The sequence below is a fragment of the Austrofundulus limnaeus genome, unplaced genomic scaffold (genome assembly GCF_001266775.1).
Source record: "Austrofundulus limnaeus strain Quisiro unplaced genomic scaffold, Austrofundulus_limnaeus-1.0 Scaffold91, whole genome shotgun sequence".
Taxonomy (NCBI): Eukaryota; Metazoa; Chordata; class Actinopteri; order Cyprinodontiformes; family Rivulidae; genus Austrofundulus; species Austrofundulus limnaeus.
Window position 1 is genome coordinate 1,213,028 of NW_013952493.1, and position 15,612 is coordinate 1,228,639.

Here is a 15,612-nt window from a genome sequence, read left to right on the forward strand (position 1 = left end):
ACACACACACACACACACACACACACACACACACACACACCGAAATGGGCAAGATAGAAGCGGAAGGTGGTTCTTAAAGAGACAGAGGCCAATTTCAAGGTGTTTAGAAGAGGAAGTGATGAGAAGATAAGTTTATTTTCTATTTAAACATAAAAACAGCATTTTAATAACAGCTAAAGGTGACATACATACTTTATTATGGTACAGAATTTAATTGTATGCCTGAGAAATACATAATATTGCCCCTTTAAGTAAGTTAGTAAGCAACAGTAACTTAAAACTCACTTCATGTGTCAGACACTTCTCTATAAGCTGAAGGTAACAGCTAATATTTTCCTCATCTGGCCTTGATACCAGCAGCTGGGTGCACACTGAAACAGAAAAACAAGGGTTCATAAATCAAATAACAACCCAGTATATTTATATTAAGGATAAAAGCTTGAAAAAAAAAAAAAGAGAAGGTCATTTTCACTTGGAACAACAAATCAGAAAACAATCTAATACAATCTTGGTAACGTTCTTACCTTTACCCATAACACGAGTAAACTGTCCGGCAATGTCACCATCTGAGACCGGTGTGACTGAGGAGTCTCCATCACAGGGGGGTTGGTTGTTGCTTTGGAAGTCTTCTGACGCCGCCTCCGTATCTGCTGCTGTTTTTGTGACGTCTGACGAGGACGTCGAGACGTCCGAGGCAAGCTGTGCTGCGCTGGCTGGGCTGTAGGGCTTAATGGGCGTGATAACGATCTGCTGAAGCTCCTGGAGGGCATTGCGCAGGTTTCCGCCGTCCAAGATATCCTAAAAACGGAAGGCAATATTAGCATCACGTGCCGTGTAATTCGATCAGAGCTGCACACTTAGGATTTAAACTGTTTCACTGTGAGTGGGTTGGAAGATTTCTCAGCTGCAAATCTGTACTTTCTATTTAGTGAAGCAAACATTTTCCAATGAAGCATCTAAGATGAAGAGTCTGGACATTTAACAACTTCACTGTTTGTTTTTTAATAAGCAGAATGGGAATTTCCCAACAGAGCTAAATCAAGTATCACAAGATCGTCACAGGAAAAAATACTCGAGTGTCTTTGATACAGAAAAGTGAAAGAAACTTTAGAAATTGTCGCCGCTCTTTCAGCATAACAACATTTGAATTACCTTTTCTAAAGACTTGAGAACACTTTGCCTCTCTCGCAGTTTCTGGATACTCAAGGCAATCTTGTGTCGTGCTCCTTTAGTGACATTCTAAAAAGGAGGGATGAGAAATAACAGGATGGTTTGAAAAGTCACTCCTGGAGGGGACACTAAGCAATTTATCTAGTCACTAAATAACCAGCCTAATCACCATCTGTTTTATTAAAGACAAGAAGAAAAGGAAAGGGGGGGGAATAGACAATTTGTATTATGTGTGACAAGCTCAATATAACTGTAGGGTGCATTGTTTAATTTCATGCCTCATTGAGAGTTGATGTATCATCAAATCTGAGGCCTGCAGGAGAGGAACTAAAGAGAAATCAAAGTCTGAGTCCAGTGAAGGTAAAGAGGCTTTCCCACCTGAGATTCTAGATGCTGTTCTGTGAGAATCATCATCTCCTCATAGCTCATCTGCGAGAATAGTGATGCATATTTATGAAGCCGAAGACTCTTCAACCAGGCAGGAACATCTAGAGCAAAAGAGATGGAAAAAGTTCAAAAGAGGCACACTGTCAAAAGATTACATGTCTTAACAGCACATAACTCAATAAATCTGTAGTTTTTTCATAATATTTTGAAACAAAACTTGTTTAATCTTTTATGTTATGTCAGTTTTGTTTTTAAGAAAATAAATTGAGGCTAATGTTTTTTGACTTGTTTTGGGAGGCAGATGAGTTGCAAATTTTTTTTTTCTTAGAAATAAAACTATGCTTTACTTCAGGGTTATTCAACTAAATTGCTCCGGGGGCCACAGTTACTGCCGGTCAACAGCTGAGGGGCTGAACATCCAGCAATTAAAGTTATTATGTAAATAAACCAAGTTTTACAAAGATCTGTTACCTTTGAATTAGTTTATTTTGCTGAATTTAATCATAAATACAACATACAGAACCCTATAAAAGTAGTGATAATTAAACATTATCAAAAACAAAAAGAACACATTATGCCTCCTATTTGACACTAGTATTTTGACATCTCTGACTTGCCAAATTTTTAAACTTCACTTTCATAATTTTATCTTCAACTGCTTGTAGTTTTAACTGTCTTGAGTGTTCATAGAAATGGTTTCTACCAGCTTCTAGCCAAGATTCTGACGTTTCTGTAGATACCAAACATGTTTGTGTCTAACTAAAAGAACTTAGAGTGATAAAAGTAGAAAACCAGGGGTTTGGGCTTAAGAGATGAAAGAACCAATTGGCGGGCCGAACTTTGGTCACTCGCCGCCAGTTGAATAGCCCTGCTTTACTTTATTGGATAACTGTAACACAACAGTTGAATTGTTGAAAATGGACACGTTGCGTGACTGATGTTGTACTGACTAAAGTTGTATCACTGGCTTTATTGTGTAAACTCAACTCACTAGTTAATGAAGTAAAGAAAGGTTTCTTCTTGCTTGTCTGTGTTGTTGCAAAAACGCCACTAAAATAATAACTAAGATGAAGTGAAACCAAATAAAAACAATAAAAAATCTAAAGTTTCTACCAGAGCCAAATGGTGGTGGTACACTGGCTGTTGTAAGTGATGAACTCTGACCTTTCATGCCACTCCCATCCTCTAGGAAAGTGTTGCGAGAGCAGCCCTGCTCTTCCGTCTGCTCGCTGCCTGAAGAGGCTATACTGCTTTGGGGTGAAAGAGGTGCGTGGTCTGTTGGGATGAAGTTCTGTCGCCCACCCGTGTCATCCTGGTTTATCCACTCAGAACCACAAGTCTGAGGACTGGAAGGGATATTGGACATGGACTTCTTCAGTGGACTAGGCTGCATCTGCCCAACCAAACCTGGCAACAGAACAGTTCACGAATGAATAATACTCCTCCAGGTTTTCTGTTTAGTTAAAAAGTAAAAAGCTAATTGTAAACCTTACCTGTATTATTGCTGTTAATAGGTGAGGGCATCCTGCCTGGGAAAGCCATGTGTCCATTCTGGCCTGCAGGAGACGTGCTAGATGAAGGAGACTTATCATGCCAAACGCTGCCAGGATCAAGAGCCTCAGCAGAACTCGGCCATTCATCAGATCCTTGGCGTGGATGGTACGGGCTAGATGGAGCCCGAGATGCATAGCCACTAGAAAGGTGCTCCTCCAAGTGGTTTAGCCACATGGCCAGTGTGGTCCGGTCGTCCAGAGTGGTGGCAGGGTGGATGAGTGCATAGGAGAGCAACTGTCTGCTTTCTTCCACAAAGAGGCTGCTCTCAATTGTGTGACTCAACACCTTCTGCAGCAGCTTCATGTACTCACATTTGGCCTCACAATTGCGTGGCTGCAGTAGAGGCAAATGGGATAACAGCAAGGACACCACTTTCTCTTTAGGCTCCTGATGCCACTGGCTGACAGTTGCTAATGGTAGAAGAAAAACACCACATATATAGAGATTAATATCTCATTAAAACTAGTTTTGCATTTTTTTCCTAAAAATGATGTTTTATGCTTGTAACAAAAAAAAAAAAAACCTTTACCTGCATTGTTGGCCTCAGCTTCAAGGATGTGGATCTCTGTGCAGTCTGCCAGCCAGTGTTCAAGGTATATGTGGAGAAAGCGGGCCTGGGTGCGGGACACCCTCTTCAGGAGGGACAAGAGCGCCACCGTCTGTTCACATTCATTCCAGCCTTTGAACCAATCTGTGAGGATACCTACCTGGTCTCGGAACATCATGGCGTGTCTCCTTGGTAAGGAGAACAGGAATTTGTGGATAGGGAGGGTTAGGCTGCTCCTTCAGACAGAGACAGGAAAAGTCTCCCCCCGCACAGCGGGGTTTTCGATTCAACAGTCCTAGGATCCCCTCAGACTTGACCGAGGGGACCTCACATGGTTCAGGTGCTGCTGGGACTGCGAGCGGGAATGCTTTATGGATTTTTGAGACGATGTCTTGAGGCTCCAAGTATGTGTCAACTGCAGTAGGTAATGACCCAAAACAGGAAAGGCTCTTTTATTCTGGCATAATCGTGATCACATCATCTTTGCCCTAATAAATCAACAAGACAACGAAAAACAAAATGATTCACCAAATGCATGATATAGTCTTTAAATCTCAGCTAATAAAACTGAATAAACGCATTGTATTCATGACACTAATTTTGAAAGTGCTGTAAAATCTGCACTTCCAATTTACCAACCTCTGATTAAAAAAACTAAAACAAAAATGAGGGTGACGGTGCTATGTGGTGAGTGCATATAATTAATAGATTAGTTAGAGATAATAGCTCAATTTTCACAGGGTAACCACCTACAATATAAATGTTAGCTTTGAGAAGGAATGCAGCATTAACCTGGTTTAAAAGAACTACTGAACAGTAACAACACACAACATTTGGGGAATTCAACAGATCAAAAAGAGAAATATACACGTATAAATAAAACTAATCTTATTTAACCTGTATACATAAAAATCCAATAATAATTATGATGACAAAATACAAACAAAACTAAGGTACCATTAAAATAGTAACATCCAAGATCTATGTTTATGACATAAAAAAGTTATCAGCTACTCATGAAGACAAGCATTTAGTTTAAAGAATCCCTATTTTAAAATAATGTTAAACAGATGTCAAAGCTGGAAACTCCCATCACGGGTACCAGTATCTTTTTTTTATAGCAAAAGCTGTAACACTGACTGAAAACAGACAGAGCAGTGTAAATTATAAGCTTTGGACAAAAAGTCCTTGTTGAACTAGGCGATATTTTTCAGTAGGTAGCTAAGCAGGTGTCGGTAAACTGGAGTTAGCCCTCGGTCGGCCTAGTCTGAAGAGAGAGTCAGGATTTGTATTGTTTTGCGTTGACGCGGTTGCTACTCCTCCGTTTGGTAGTTCGGTCTTAGCGAAAAAAACTGAGCAGTCAAAATTAATTTTAAATCGAGAACAAGTTACGGCTGAAACACAAACGTGAGATTCCCGAATGACGATGTATTATAGGAAATCGAAATATTTGTTTACCTGTTCTCATTTGTTTCTGGCCAGGGAGCTAGGCTAAAATGCTAATGCATAGCTAGCTCGACCGTATGAGTAGTGATAGCAAGGAGCTAACAGCTGCAGTTACGTTGGCTTAGCTGGAAGAAGCGTAGATTTCCATTCCACACGTAGGAATCCTCAAGAATATCCCATTGCAGTAATATGCCTTCGCTGTTTCAAACATAAAACTTTAAAGAATGTATATACAAAAATGCTAATTGGAATACAAAAAATAAGGAGTGTACGCCTGGAGAAATCCACTTCGATTTTGAGTTGACGTAAGACGTGGGCACAAGAACGTACGTCAGCACGTACGTAAAGTTTTCTCCCACCCATCGTTATGGCTAAAAAGTTCCATTCGTACGGTATAGCAAGCCAATTTATCATATAATAGTTAGACTACTTCAAACGGGGCCAAAACTTCCATCGAATCAATGAACATTTTGGACATTCAGAATGCCTTTTTTGAAACAGATTCTTGCTGTGAGAAATCCACACTTCAGATATCTATAATCTCATTTTAACCAGTCATAAGTTTAATTTTATAAACGTAAAAACCAAAGCATTTCCAATTATTTCTAATGGAGATTGATTATTAATAAAATTGACTAAAAATGTCATTAAGAATATGTGTTATTCACAAGCTGACAAGTTAAAAATGCATTTTAGATATTAAAGTTTGGATAAAATTTTGAATGAAAACCTAACCTAACCAGCAACAACAATGCAATTACAAATTTCAAAACACAATTTGGATAACTATCAGAAACCAGATAGGGATTGATTTCCACATAGAACAGATTAAACTAGTAACAACAAAAATTTAGATACCCAAAATGTAAGTGTTTCCTATCAGATATCTCTTTCATTGTACATTCTATAAGAAGAAAGCTGTGTTGTAAAGTAACTAAGTACAAATACGTTGTTACTTTAGAATTTTTGGGTATCCATACTTTACTTGAGTAATTAAGTACTTGTACTTTTTCTCAAGTATCACTTTGTGGTACTTTATACAACACTGGGAGTGGTACAGAAATTCCAATGCACACGACTGGGATCAGGTACATTCTTGATAATTTTGAATTATTGATTGTGGATATTTTTAAATCTCTTCTGGCTTTCTGGAATGTTCTTAGTTGTCAGGAGGAATTTAGTTCAGTTTGATTATATGTTAAACCAGTTTGCTTAGTGGTTGTTGTATTGAAGGTTAAACAGTGAAGACAGTTGTTCTAAACACTTTGGGAATGCTGAGAAGTTTTACAATATTTAATTAAAGCATTCCTCATTTGCTTGTATCTGTATCCAAGGGTGAAAGACTGTTTGTAATGATTTAATGTGCTTTAAAAGGAAGTTAGACAGGCTTTAAAAATACAAACGTAGCACAAAAAGTGAGTGAATTTATGTTTGGTAGATTAAATTTTTGTAGTAACGTCTTGGCAATAAATCTTATAATGTTGGAAAGCCTGTTAATTCTCCCACTTGAACCTAAATATTATCAGAGGAACATGTTTTATTATTGTTATTATTTCACCTAACTGCAGAATTTGTGTGTCATCACTTGTCAGTGGTGAGCCGCATGGTCACAAATATCTGTCAGACTGAAAACCAAGTTTGAGAAAATTAAGAAGCAGAAGGCCAGGCTGTTCAAAGTACAAGAGGTTTGTCACGTTCCAGCAAACGCTTCTGTCACCTATTTATCTGCAGTGCTATAGTATTGGAGATGTGATGTTATCAGTTTGCAGAATGTAGGGCAACAGACCAAAAATGTGAACCTGCAACCAGAATTAGCACAGGAGGAGCAGGACTGATGGCTTTTGTTTTTGATGCCATGGGTGTTTTTTCACGTCAAAGATTTCAACTCACCTTTGTTGTCTAGGTTTTACAAGCTTTAAAGACCTTTTTGCACAGTTGGAAGTTTCTATATTGTTACAGTAATCTATTTAAATTGTTAAAAAAAATAAACCAATCTGACAGTGAAAGAAAAGTCTAATAAATTTACACCTGTTTCAGTCTTTTTATGCCTGTTTTTTATCTTCCTGCGTTCGAGAAACATAACACTAACAGTTTTTGAACAGCATCCAGAGCTGAGCTTGCACAACAGTGTCATTTTGTGTCAGAGAAAAGGGGAAACAGCCTTGTGACACGCTCCGTCAATGTGTCAGCCCTCCCCCTGTAACATTTGAAGGAGGTTCTCCTGACAGTAGCTGTTTGCCATCAACTGTTTCAACAAGGCGGCGTCAGCCTGAAGTCACTGAGAAGAATCCTGTCAGAATGGTGAGTGACACTGATGCTACGATATGAAAGCTTTCTCTTTGCTGCTGAGATCTGTGGTGCTTCATCGTTTCACTTCTATACATTTCTGTTTCTAATAATATATGTTTTACCTAAAGATTTGGGCACAAGACAGCCAACCTCTTTGCAGTTTCAAACAGGAAACTAGATTCTTGCACACTGGTGCAAAACATTTCCTGCTTTTATTGTGGATGGTTCACTTGGTTTTTATGTTTTTTGTTTTTATGTGCAAGCAGGTCTTCTAAAAAAAATAATTTATAAACTCTGAAGGCCAGTTCACTTCTTTTAAAAACAGAGATGCTTTTAGAAACGACCGCTGACTAATGTTGAATTCGATATGTTGACAGTCAAGCTCCCTGGTTGTGTGTGAAGTGGATGAAAGTCTAAAAGAGAAACTGAAAAAATTTAGATTTCGGAAAGAGACCAACAATGCCGCCATACTCAGTAAGTACTGCATACTGATAATCATAATTATTATTGTTCAGCTTAAAATCCAATACAAATTACATCGCAGTCTTTATGATGGTTTTTATTTTCCAGTGAAAATAGACATGGAGAAACAGCTTGTTATCCTTGAGGAGGAATATGAGGCAAGTTCATCTCTTATTGTGGAGTTTGAGATTTTTTTTTATTTTGCTTTGATGGTAATGAATTAATTTGTTCTGATTTCCAGGATATTTCAATGGATGACCTGAAAAATGAGCTTCCAGAGCGCCAGCCCAGATATCCTGAAATTTAAATAATGACAAAATTGAACCTTTACCTGTTTTCTTTAGGGCGAAAGGTGCAGGGGTCTGCCAGGCTAAGAAGGACAAAGTAGTCATGGCAAATAAAAGGACATGTTTCAGTTCATGTACAGAAACAATATTTAGACTACTGGTGTCTGTAAAGCCTACAGCCCAGATGCAAACCCCACAAAAAGAGTCTCATCAGGGGTTTACACTGTTAGAGAATACACCCATCTAAAATGAAATTCAGAGTTTTCAATTGTTTTGTTGCAGAAATGTGTTTTGACTCTTGTTAAAGGTTGAACTTCCTTGACAGAAGTCTACATTTATTGTCTACAGCTACAAATACATCCATGACGACGGGAGGGTGTCCTACCCCCTCTGCTTCATCTTTTCCAGTCCAATGGGTACGAAGTTAGTCTCTGGAACCAAAGAACGCTCAGCTCAGCATTCCTAGAATTTGAGTAAAGTTTTTTTCAATAAAGCTAAAGTTGAAAACCAGTTTATTCTTATCATAAAGTTTAATCAAACTGTCTGGTTGTTGAACAGTGGCCGAAAAAAAAAAAAACCCACAACGAAGTGTCACAATCAAACTGCAGCAAGAACACAATTATAGGCACTCAACATGTTTTCTGAATCTGTAGCATCAAAAAAAAAAAGAGCTTTTAAATGTTTCTTGCTGTCTTCTAGGAGTTTCACATCACATACCTGTCTGCTGGTCAACCCTGCAGTTCTTCATTGTTGTTCCACAAAACTCTTTGTTTCAGCTTGAAATGAAGAAGTTCTGAGCGTAATCAGTTTTTTTTAGTGGTGGACTTCCAAGACTTTACTTTTTCATGTGTGTTCAATTAAATAGCCACAACCTAAGAACATGTCCATCTCTTTTGTCCAGGATGTAAACCCGAGCAGCAGATGATGTACGCAGGCAGCAAGAATCGACTGGTCCAAGCTGCAGAGCTCACAAAGGTAGATATTAAAAATGCTTTTTAATTTAGTTTAGTTTTAGTTAACTTTTTTATTAAAGTAAAATGATTAAAAAATGGTGAAATACTAATTGAAAATTTCAAAATAGTGAATTTCTCAAACTCTGAAGCTTTAATATTCAAGTTTAGCTATTCATACTGCACAGTTTGTGAACGTATGAGATGGTGATATTCAATCAGCACACATATGTATATCCCCAATGGCAAAATAAACTGAAAATTTCCCCATTGCACATGTAAGCACACGTGGAACAGAGGGCTGCCATCATGGGTCAGCTGGAGGGTTAAGGCCTTGCTCAAGGGCTCGCAATGAGGCAAATAAGGGTGGAGGCAATAGCTTCACCTTTCCCACCCACGTTTTTTTGCATTCCTGGGATTCAAACCTAACTCGTGCCACCACTCCCCCCACCCAAATATTGATGAAATTTTCTGTATTTTAAGGCATCGTCTTATTTGTATTTTAATTTGTGTCATTGTCTACTTTTTTCTTTTTCAAAAGGTCTTTGAAACCAGAAATGTTGATGACCTGACAGAAGAATGGCTGAAAAACCAGCTGGCATTTTTCCGCTGAATCCATCTCCAACATCATTTGCTCTATCAGCCTTTGTGACAGTTATTTGATTTCCATGCTTTAAGTATTCACTTCATTCATTTTTTGTGAAATTTTGCAGCTGATGTTTCCTACAGTGAATGTATGAATTAGAACGAAAAAAAGCACATAAAAAACAATATTTGTCTAAAATGTGACCTGTAATTTATTTATCAGTTTCAAAAACAAAAAGAACAAAGATATTTTTACATGATATTGAACTGAGACAACACAAAGGAATGGTGTAAAAACAGCTACTAGTGTGATTTAAGTCTACAAAAAAAGCTGGATTGAAAAGAGATGTCTCAAAGTCCAAATGATTATTTTTGAAGTCCAGAAGCTGCAGCCCCAGACTAACCCACTGTGTTTCAGGACAGTGTCCAACAGCCGGACAGACAGATGACGACAGGTGGTCCTCATTGTGCTGAACAGGCTGCAGATATTATTCACTGTCACTGGCATCACTGGAGTCGGACCCTCGCTCACTTGCGCTCTGAGCTTGGGCCTCTGAGTGGTCGCTGCTGTGGTCGCTGTGTGCCGGGGAGGCGCTGCGACTCCGGCTGCCCCTCCTGTTCTCCTCTTCGTCTTCGCTGCCGCTGCCCTCCTCCCCGCTGCTCCTGGCCGAGTTCTTGGGCTCGTTGTCGTCGCTGTCGTCGTCGCTGCCGAAGATCTCCTCCTCGTCTCGCATTTCTCTGGTCCTCTCCTCGCCGCTGTCGCTGCCGCTGCCACTCGCCTTCCTGCGCCTTTTCCCTCGGTCCTCGTCTTCCTCGTCCTCCTCTCCGCTTCGTTCCTGGTCTTCGTCTTCCCTCTCAGATTCACTGCCCGAGTTCTCCGCTTCGCTGCCGCTGCCCTTTTCTTTCTCGTCACCTGGAGAAGAACAACCACAGCATTTTGAATCAATGAATACGCTAGTTGTTAACATTTCAGTTCTTGTAAATTAAAACAAACCTTTCAAAAAGTGACAAGTATGGATTATAATGCTTATGGCTTTAACTTAGCACAAAAAGAGCTATTCTAACTGAAAACAAACCTTAAGCAGGGGAAAAACTGTTGAACATTGATGGTAAAAGGAGACTGTTTTTATTTAGGAATTACTTTGATCAATGGGGCGACGTCAGTTCATCATGAACTGAATCAGCTAAGATTCATTAAATCATTGACATCCATCTGTAAAAACTGGTTTCTGTATTTTACCCACAAAACTTATCCCAACATTATTGTAAGTTTTGTCACATTTTCTTTTTCACATCTTCTAAATGTAAAACTGAAAATAGGAACAAAACCCCACAAATACTTCAATAAAAATGTCACAAACTGTAATGAAAAAAGAAGACTAACCAGAGTCCTGCATGTCTTTCTCCATATCCATGTCTTCCTCCTCATCTTCTGGCTCATGGTTCTCCAGCTGAGCCTTACGTGCCTCCTGAACATCCCAGAAGACAGAATCATCAGTGATCAGTTCAAAAGTCCAAACATGCTTCTATGACTTTTTAACATATTAGTTTATGTTTCTTTATTTAGTATAGCATACATAGTAAAATTCCCAGCAGGTATTTAATGACTGAAAACTGCCTTTTTTAATGAAAACTGTAAAAATGTACAACCACAATACAACACTCCTCCATTTTTTTCCCATTTATTACAAAATATATATTTTTAAAATCTTTAGGCTTTTCTTATTAACTGTATCTTTTGTTTTACAAGGAAATAAATATTGTGTAATTATAACTTAACAGTTATAATTTCACCAAAAACTGTTGAGTTCACTTAACCCTTCTGTCCACAAACTTATAAAAACCAAATCCTCGCACTCACCTGGGCTTCCAGTTCCTTCTCGTTCATATCTCTGTGTTTACACACCAGCACAGCGTTTGTAGTGGACTGTGCTCCTGCCTTGGCTCTCCTCTTGCTCAAACGCACCCTGCAGGTCAGAAAAAAATTAATGTAAAGGAACGCCTTTTCTCTTTTAAATGTGGAAGACTGTTACAAACTCTCTCGTTTATTTTCATCACTTTGTTAATCAAAAACAATTGTTTCTAACTTTAATATAAAATCAAGCACTAACCTTGTTTCCAGCTCATTGTAATAAACACCGTCTCCATCTCTGAAGATAAAGAAGTAGTTCTCCTCATAACCCTTGCTTGCTTTGTTCTTGACATTCCAGTTGTACTCTCTTGCAATCTTATAATCATAGCTGAAACACAAAAAAGGAAGACAGAGTTCTTATTATGTTTAGTACAGACTTGTGTGCTGTTTTTTCAAAGTGTACAAAAATAACATCAAGCGTTTATCTTTCTAGGACTCTTTCACTCACAGATCCTCTGCCATATAATCCACGCCCTCCTCGGAGTCTCTCTTTCGCTTACGGAGGGTTTCTTCATTGGGCAGGAAGTAGGCCACAAACTGATTTCCTTCCTCATCCATCATTCCTCTGTGGGGAACAAACAAATGAATGACTGTGGAAAAAAACTAGTTAGACTTTTAAACGGAGAGCTCGTCTTGAGTGGAGACCTGATCATGGCCTGAGACATCATTTCCACTCCTGCTGGACCAGAAAAGTCTTTAGGTGCAGGATCAGAGTCAAAGATGACCTGAGCGCACGGGTTGATCCACATCTGAGGAACAAAAAAATACATGAAAAATCATTATTCAAATCTGCAAAGTAGCACCTTTAAATGACAAGTCACATCAATAGATTAAAATTTGTCATTTTTTGTAATAAGTTTCTGTATTTTAATATGAACTTGCTGGTTTTTTTTTTACCCTCCACTTGTTAAAGTGCATATATTTTAGGTATTTATTTTCTAGTTATCTAAAAGGACTAGGAAAAAAGTTTGCAAAATCCATCTTTTAAGCTGTAAGCCCACCTTAAAGTCAGGGAACACGGGCAAGATCTCCACAGGAGTAACTCTGGGTTTGCTGTAGTGCTGTGTGATCTGTCAATGAAAACAACAACCTTATGATTACAAGGCATTACAAAAACTACCATAGTTGACGTTGTAATTTTTATTCTGTGCCAACAAACTGATTTGCAGACTATTTCAAACAGTACTTCAAACACACACAACACTAGCTGTGTGTTTGTGTGTGCATCCGGTTTATATTAAAACAAGTGCATGCAAAGCATATGCAAAAATTCCTGAAATTCCTGGAAAGTTCCCGTGAACAGAACCAAACTGTTTCTATGTAACTCTCTGAGCATTTTAAAATGCAATGAATGTTAAATTACATTAAGTGCAGTCAGAAAATATGCTGACTTACAGTTTTCTGTGCATCTTCAAACGTCTTCTCGATAGCAGAAATCTGACTGTCTCTATCCTTGTAGATCTCTTCCTCTGTAAACTGCTGTTTGACTGAAACTCCGATCCTAAATAGAAACAATACCAGGCTTACATAAAACACACACACAATAAATACATGGTGCAATAGTTTTCTTGTGTTAGAAAATCAAACTCACTTGACTTCCACTTTTTCATTAGATACACCGTATCTGTTGAACTCTGTGGAAATGTATTCTGTTTTTCTCATCCATGGCACTACTTTGGCATGTTGCTGGGATCTTAAAAATCAAGAAGAAACCGAGTTACAAAACATAAGTATGAAAAAAAAAAAGTATAAGTCATAAATTCACATATTTGCTGGCCTTACCTTTTAGAGCTGGATGGAGCCTGGATGTCCTCTTCCAACAGTTTCTCATCAGCAGGGTCCAAAAAGACTAAAAATAGTAATATATCAGATGAGTTCACACAAGTATTTGCAGCTCAAAGTTTCTATTTCTGTATCAAAAGTGAAATTAAAAAATAGCACATGGGGTGAGCCTTCAGAAACTTACCATTGGGATCGATGCGGTAAGTGTCTGGGTTGATGAGGTCAATGGTCACTCCAAGATCTGGTTCAGTCAGGAGTTCATGCTTGTGTTGCTTCTCCAGGGACGTGGCTTTGTATTGTACAAACCTACCAGAACAGAAAAAAAAAACACAAATATGCGTCTTTTGTTCATTTACCTAACAGTGAATATAGAAGAAAAATAGATGAGTGAGTAAGATAACCTGTGCTGGTCAAACGGATATGTGATGAATTTGGGATCAAAGGGGATGTCAGGCAAACTGTTGCAGTACTTCACTCGACAAACAATTCCTGATCTGTCATTGGCAAAAAATAAAAAAATAAAAAATAAATTCAGATCAGCTGAAGTTAGGAGACATTTTCATATATACAAAACATGATGACTGCGATTACAAAACAGATAATACTTTATATTAATAAACAAATACACTTACTTCTCTGGTACAGATCTGTGAGAAGATGAACGACTGGAAAAGACAAGATTTATATTTTAGAAGCGTTACCATCTCTCAGAAACAACTGCAAAAAAGTGACATCAATGTTTAAAAATGAAAAACCCTTAATGTCCCATTTATCAACTTTCTAAGCTTGTCATATTGTGTGATAATGAATGGAAAGGTGATAAAATGTCATTATAACAGCCAGAGAATCCAATTAGAAGCTACAAGACATTTTTCTAATATCCATCATCACCTTCCACATCCATCACTCTTTTTCAAACCGGACACATTAAGCTTGCCCCGTTACACACCTGTTAACAAAAACCAAAGATATCATTTAGAAAATTTAGAATAATAAATGTCTAAATACTTCACGATGTGTGGAAAAGTAGATTTTAAATTAAACTCTACTGACATCACACTACCACTACTGCCATGAATGGCTCTCTAAACCCAGGCTGGGAGGCAGACCTTCTTGTTGTGAGGAAATAGCTCTAACCACCGTTTCACCCATAAGAGGTATAATATATCGCCAAAAATATTCGCTCACCTGCCTTGACTCACATATAAGCTTAAATGACATCCCATTCCTAATATGATGGTGGTCCACACTTTGCAGCTAGAACAGTTTAAACTCTTTTGGGAAGGATGTCCACAAGGTTTAGGACTGTGTTTATGGGGATTTTTGACTATTTTTCCATGAGCGTATTTGTGAGGTCACACACTGATGTTGGACAAGAAGGCCTGGCTCTCAGTCTCCGTTCTAATTCATCCCAAAGGTTTTCTATTGGGTTGAGGTCAGGACTCTGCAGGCCAGTCAAGTTCATCCACACCAGACTCTGCCATCCATGTCTTTAGTGGAACTTGTGCACTGGGGCACAGTCATTTGAATGGGTGAGCAAATATTTTTAGTGTACAACCACTCCAGTTACGATATTGATGGTTACTGATTGGTTTTTTTTCCACCTTTTATGAAATATGGACCAGGAGAAAAAAACAAAACAAAACGGCTGAGTAAGGTCATATTCACCCCTGATAGTCCAGTAGACTTGGTTTGATTGGGGACCAAAATCGCAACATTTGTTCACATTTTCAGCTGATGTGGTTCACTTTCACACTGCACTGTTTCAAACAAACTACACCATGTGAACAACCTGTTCATTCATCGCTTGTGGTGGCGCCGCACCAAGAACCAGTTTGGAGTCAATTCAGTCCAAGATGGATGCCACATCTACTTGTCAACACAAAAATGACTCACAAATGTTAAGCTAAAATTTGGTGTGGTAGTAGCTGTGGGTCATACTCTGAGCACGAGATGCACAGAGTTTTACCAAGACAGCTATAGCTCCATCAGTTCTCAACATAAAGATGATCTTAGCTTAAAACTGCATGACGTCAGGGAATGTTAGGTCTTCTTTTTATAGACTTGCAGACTAAAAACCACACACAAACACTAAATAACTATTTTTTTCTTTTGTCACTACTGTTATATAGAACAGTGGTTCCCAAACTTTTTATCTTCTGACCCACAAAATATCCATGGCAAAAACTTGTGACCCCAAATATTACTGGTCTGAGTACATGAACTTTGTTAATAACCCTA

The 15,612-nt window shown here is 38.4% G+C and overlaps 3 protein-coding genes across 5 annotated transcripts in view; 1 reads left to right on the forward strand and 2 right to left on the reverse strand.

Annotated features, from left to right (window-relative positions):
* The window catches only part of samd4b (sterile alpha motif domain containing 4B), a 13,373-nt gene extending 7,952 nt beyond the window's left edge, over positions 1–5,421 (reverse strand). The window contains exons 1-9 of one of the 3 annotated variants that reach the window (XM_014012468.1): positions 5,117–5,421; positions 3,819–4,146; positions 3,641–3,743; positions 3,051–3,521; positions 2,722–2,964; positions 1,549–1,658; positions 1,153–1,239; positions 525–798; positions 286–371 (exon numbers count right to left, since the gene is read on the reverse strand). In XM_014012468.1, coding sequence (XP_013867922.1) covers positions 286–371; positions 525–798; positions 1,153–1,239; positions 1,549–1,658; positions 2,722–2,964; positions 3,051–3,521; positions 3,641–3,743; positions 3,819–3,836 — 1,392 coding nt within the window. In that variant the 5' untranslated portion in view covers positions 3,837–4,146; positions 5,117–5,421. Of the gene's footprint in view, positions 1–285; positions 372–524; positions 799–1,152; positions 1,240–1,548; positions 1,659–2,721; positions 2,965–3,050; positions 3,522–3,640; positions 4,147–5,116 lie in introns of all 3 variants that reach the window. The other 2 variants (XM_014012467.1, XM_014012466.1) reach the window with 2 other exon arrangements.
* A 1,358-nt stretch (positions 5,422–6,779) lies between these two features.
* gmfg (glia maturation factor, gamma) lies at positions 6,780–9,876 on the forward strand. The gene is made up of 8 exons (XM_014012471.1): positions 6,780–6,789; positions 7,294–7,405; positions 7,771–7,867; positions 7,964–8,013; positions 8,097–8,146; positions 8,476–8,558; positions 9,044–9,117; positions 9,634–9,876. The coding sequence occupies exons 2-8, from the start codon at positions 7,403–7,405 to the stop codon at positions 9,703–9,705; spliced, it is 429 nt and encodes a 142-aa protein (XP_013867925.1). The 5' UTR covers positions 6,780–6,789; positions 7,294–7,402; the 3' UTR covers positions 9,706–9,876.
* Positions 9,866–15,612, reverse strand: part of paf1 (PAF1 homolog, Paf1/RNA polymerase II complex component) — a 7,122-nt gene continuing 1,375 nt past the window's right edge. Inside the window, exons 2-14 of the mRNA XM_014012470.1 lie at positions 14,004–14,036; positions 13,773–13,865; positions 13,556–13,677; positions 13,372–13,438; positions 13,181–13,282; positions 12,985–13,090; positions 12,591–12,659; positions 12,235–12,338; positions 12,038–12,154; positions 11,789–11,917; positions 11,539–11,644; positions 11,062–11,146; positions 9,866–10,590 (exon numbers count right to left, since the gene is read on the reverse strand). Coding sequence (XP_013867924.1) covers positions 10,166–10,590; positions 11,062–11,146; positions 11,539–11,644; positions 11,789–11,917; positions 12,038–12,154; positions 12,235–12,338; positions 12,591–12,659; positions 12,985–13,090; positions 13,181–13,282; positions 13,372–13,438; positions 13,556–13,677; positions 13,773–13,865; positions 14,004–14,036 — 1,558 coding nt within the window. The 3' untranslated portion in view covers positions 9,866–10,165. The remainder of the gene's footprint in view (positions 10,591–11,061; positions 11,147–11,538; positions 11,645–11,788; positions 11,918–12,037; positions 12,155–12,234; positions 12,339–12,590; positions 12,660–12,984; positions 13,091–13,180; positions 13,283–13,371; positions 13,439–13,555; positions 13,678–13,772; positions 13,866–14,003; positions 14,037–15,612) is intronic.